The sequence below is a fragment of the Lygodium microphyllum genome, chromosome 8, assembly GCF_053477565.2.
Source record: "Lygodium microphyllum isolate KBCC chromosome 8, Lygodium_microphyllum_v1.1.10, whole genome shotgun sequence".
NCBI classification, from domain to species: Eukaryota; Viridiplantae; Streptophyta; class Polypodiopsida; order Schizaeales; family Lygodiaceae; genus Lygodium; species Lygodium microphyllum.
In genome coordinates this window covers 107,653,797-107,658,507 of record NC_141142.1, presented here as the reverse complement: position 1 = coordinate 107,658,507, position 4,711 = coordinate 107,653,797, and the positions used below count along the sequence as shown (strand labels likewise).

The window sequence follows — 4,711 nt, the reverse complement described above, 5'->3', positions numbered from 1 at the left end:
AATGTGTAGACACATCTTACAAGGGAGGATCCACCTTTCTTGGAGGAGATTCCCCAAACAGATCATTGTAACCATTACAATATGTCTACATTGCAATTCATACTTTCCACAAGAGATGATAAAGGCCACAAGGTGCCAATGAGTTGATGAGAACATATGCTTTTATGTGGAAATGGGACTTTGACACCTTTTACCTAGCACCAAATATAGTTTTGCGTAATCAACCACCAAGTTGGTTATTCACTTGACCATTACATCTATGATGCACTTAGCACGTCCTCATGAGGCCCCTTTTGTACGATCTATTTTACCTCAAGGAGTTCTTCTCTGAGATGTCGTTAACTAGAACATTTCTTTACTTCGTAAAAAAGCTTTACATCATTGACAAAGTTGAAGTGGATAGAAACTAGACAAATTCCATCCTTTACATTAGCATCGAAAGAGACAAATATCCCCACATGATTAGTGTTAAATGTTAAAGAACTAAATCAAACTAGAACCTCTAAACAAACAAAATATTGTTGAAAATTAGTTGATCAAGTTGACAAATCACCAAGAAAGATACATATATTGGAGTCGTCCGAATGTTGAGATCTTCACAATGGTGCTTATAGTCATCTTGACAAGACCACCCAAAATTTGCTTAAACAATGATTTCTCTAAAAATATTGAACATGTTTTGTTTTGGCCCCAATTCATCGATTACATAAAGTAAGCCTTCAATTGCAATAACAAACATGTTTCATAAAGATAACATCACTTATCAAAAGACAAATCGACAACCATCTGCACCTCAATAATACCATTCTAAGCACACCTATAATATTGGATTGCAAAGCTGAGAACTCCCTTAACCTTATGATTGTTAGAAAGAGAAACAAACAAAGTCCCTTCCCTTGGAGAGGACAAAGTTTGCAACAACGATTAGCACAAACAAAGAAAGTCATCTGCCTTGGATTGGATAGGAGGAAGCTTACAACAATAATGAGCACAAACAACAAGCCATAAAAGCATGCTTGCAACTAAACGCAAGCCACAAAAGCATGTGCAGCTCAACTCAAGGCTGTGCAGTTGGGCTTTGTCACAAGAAGAGCTCTCATGTAAGAATATGTGGTCAGGAAAGACCCATTTCTGGTTTTGTGAACCGATTGCTGAGCCTTGATAAATTCAGATCAATTTTCCGGACTGGCCTCCAGCAAGAAGCTTCAAACTCATCATCACTGTTGTAAAAACCAGCATTGCTTGCCTTGAGACTTCAGACGAAAAACATCTATTGCCTTTGCTGGGAGCGAGCAGCATGAAATCCAACCCAACCTTTCTTGTGCATTTCAGAGATGCACTACAAGGTTGGCAAAATTGAAGGACCAAGAAAAACTGATGCAATACTTATCTTCCAGACCTTCCAGATCTTGTTTTTGCACTACCAAGAGCATACTTTCTTTCAAATTCCAAGGATGTGCATTGTAGAACACTACACAACGAAGGCTGCTCCTTTAATAAGCCCCTGGTCAGCAGCTCATCTATCCGCTTGAATCTAGGTGCTATTCTTTTCTGCAAACTGTAAGAAAGGAAGAGAGGAAAACTGATCAGTTCTCGCACATCCCGGTTCAAGACTGTGGTCAAGTAGTTCACCTTCTGCTCCATGGTGTCCTCCTTTAGTGTGATCAGCTGGGGATGAGTCTTGCACATCTTGTAGAGGTCTTCTTTAGACAAGCCTAGACTTAGCAGGACAGCATGCCTAGCCTCATAAATGGGAAGCCTAGTCTCTTTTTCAAGAATCTTCAAAGACCTAGCCCCAACAAGGTCCTGCAAAAGCCTAGGCTTTTCAAACAATAATCTCTCTGTGGAATAAGTAAACAAAGAAGGCCGAGAGCGAACCAAGCATCGAAACGCCTGCATATTAAGCCCAGCCTCTATGCAGAATACCATAGCACGATACAGATTCCGTTGAACATTGAGAAATGGAAATCTTGGATCCTGTAGGAAGACCCACTTGGTGTCATCGTTGCGGAAGCCAATATCTTTAAGAAATTGGACATGATTTTGCAGGTTTGACAAAGATAAGCCCAGCACTGTCCTCTCCTTTGCATATGTCAAAAGCCTCAACATTTGGTCCAGATCGAAACCAAGGCCTTCAAAAAACTTCAGTTTTTCATTCAGTGTGGTCAATCTGTAATCCAGGAGTTGAGGGCATCGTTTCACTATTCTGTAGCCAGGCATGCCTCTCTCATTAAAGAAGGTGATCAGACCAGAGGCCTGCTCTCGCGAATACCTGCTTATCCTAGGGTCTGTGAGTAAGGAGTCCAGCTCTGACTGAGGAGAACCTTGGGCACCCTCACCTTGCAGACATGAAGACGAATATGGTGAGCCTCTGCACAGCCAAGCACTTTGCGCGGTCACACCACAGATAATACCACAAGAAATCGTCCTGCAGACAGCCAACTGACCAATCCCTACATGCCTATTCCTGTGAGGAGCGAAGCAAGGACTGGACCTCGTGATGCGGTTTGTCAGGGTTCTGCAAGGTGATTCATGACCTTCAGCATGTCCTTGAGAATGAAACCGGAATAATTGATGCCTGAGATCAGCACGCTGTGTGCTGGTCTGATGCATAAGACCAATTGACAGTATCCAGTTGTTACCTGTATAATGACTCTCTCTGTCAAGATGGTGGTGGTGGTGGTGGTGGTGGTGGTGTCTAGGCCCAGTTGATGTTTTTAGACCTATCGGAAGGCGTGTGCCTACTTTCTTGTTGATGCAATGGACAAGCCTCACCATGGTAGAGAGTGCTGCTGTCTGTTGATTGACTGAGAGCATGAAAGGGAGAGGAACATGACCTGCTTTGTTGACGTCGTCCCTTTGAACGATGGAGAAGAAGCTGCGAGCGCACCCTCCTCCAAAGCACCATGGCTATTACTATTAGTGTTTAGGTGTTGGCAGTGTTCAGTGTTCACCGAAACATGTCGAGAACTCAAAAACATCTAGATGTAAAAACCTCTAACTCAAAATTTTGGAGGGATTTTTGAGTCGAATTACATGTATTTGTTATTTTTATAGTTTAAAATTTTTATAAATTTAAGGTTTTAGATTTATTTTCTTTAAATTGAAACAATTTTGAATTTTTTACAATTCACTTTATATTAAATCTCGATTTCTCGCAAACAATGGATATTATTGTTTCTTTAGAACCTAGTCACGTGCGAGTGAATTCGATTGGCCTTAGTCAACATGGTTGAAGTCCTCCCCTACATGGCCATGTGACTAGCATATAAAGGCCGTTGCTTGGTTAATTGGAGTACATCTAAAATTACACCTACTCTAGTTGGGGAGGAGAGAGAGAGAGAGAGAGCGGGGGGTGGGGTTTGTTAATTGTGTGCAATAGGTTGTCTATCCTATTGACCTGCATGTTTTAACCAACACGTGGCTATGATAGGACATACTTTACTCTTACCAAAAGGTTCAGTCTGCAACCACACAACCACTCATCTGAAACTATTCTTCTAAAATCACACGCTTAAAACCACCTAAATTATTCAAAAAGCACACACTTAAAACACACACAATCTATGCATGGCACTGCTTTAACACAATGATTCACTTGAAATTACACACAACTTGCATCTGTGATGTTCTAACACAACCAATCACTTGAAATTATTCTTCAAATCCACATATTTATCACACACACACACACACACTCTCTCTCTCTCTCTCTCTCTCTCTCTCTCTCTCTCTCTCTCTCTCTCTCTCTCTCTCTCTCTCTCTCTCTCTCTCTCTCTCTCTCTCTCTCTCTCTCTCTCTCTCTCTCTCTCTCTCTCTCTCTCTCTCTCTCTCTCATAAAGGGTATTTGTCTTAATTACCAAAAACACAAACTTTAGAAGTACAACATCACAAGAAATACAAATGGTCTATTCAATCAACAAGGAGACTACAGAAAGTGTCGCATGCCAAGAAAGCAAATCTTATCTAGGAACAGTATCCGCTAGCTTAATGGTGTCAAGCTATCAATGAAGTAGGTCTCTCAAACAATGATGTAACTTTGTACTCCAGAAGTGGAATAAGAATTGAATACATTCTGCATATTCCATATGTGTCAATCCCACAACTGCAAAAACTGGAAGACAACTATCATATGTGGTTGTACAAGATCTAACTTTTTGGATTGTCCAAAGACCTAGTCCTTAGAAGCATTGACAACCCTACCACTTGAGACCAAACAACAAACAACAAAGACTAAACTTTTGTGGTCACCGGACAAGAAAGAAACTAATGGCGAGAAGTTTCTTCACTTGTACAAACAAAGCAGCACAACCATTTGAGATGTGAGGACTTGAGAGAGAAAAGCAAGGAAAAGAGCACCAACCGACATTCACCAAATAAACATTGTATCTAAATGGAGTTTTATTGAGCTAGCCCACCATTAACACAAATATCCACTAAGTGTTGCCTTTATGGAGACCCCAAGTGTGGTTGCCCTTTCAAGGCCAACCAATCCTTATTTCATAAAAGCAAGTGATGTATCTCATGAATTGATACAATGCAATTGACCATTAATCATCCAATTGTATCAAGGTGTGTCCTTGTTTAAATTGAGAAAGGGTTGCATAGCCTTTGGGAACATGAAAAAATATCCATACTGGTATGAAAAACATGACAACAGTATGCGTAGGCAAAAGTGCATCAACAACAATAATTAGTCCAATTGTGTCCT

General features: G+C 40.6%; 1 protein-coding gene across 1 annotated transcript; it reads right to left on the bottom strand.

Annotated features, from left to right (window-relative positions):
• Positions 1–1,424: 1,424 nt before the first annotated feature.
• On the bottom strand, positions 1,425–2,959 carry LOC148032709 (uncharacterized). The gene is made up of 2 exons (XM_087683349.1): positions 1,633–2,959; positions 1,425–1,558 (listed from the first exon to the last, which is right to left on the bottom strand). Exons 1-2 carry the CDS (start codon positions 2,815–2,817, stop codon positions 1,535–1,537), a joined length of 1,209 nt encoding a protein of 402 aa, XP_087539475.1. The 5' UTR covers positions 2,818–2,959; the 3' UTR covers positions 1,425–1,534.
• Positions 2,960–4,711: the final 1,752 nt, after the last annotated feature.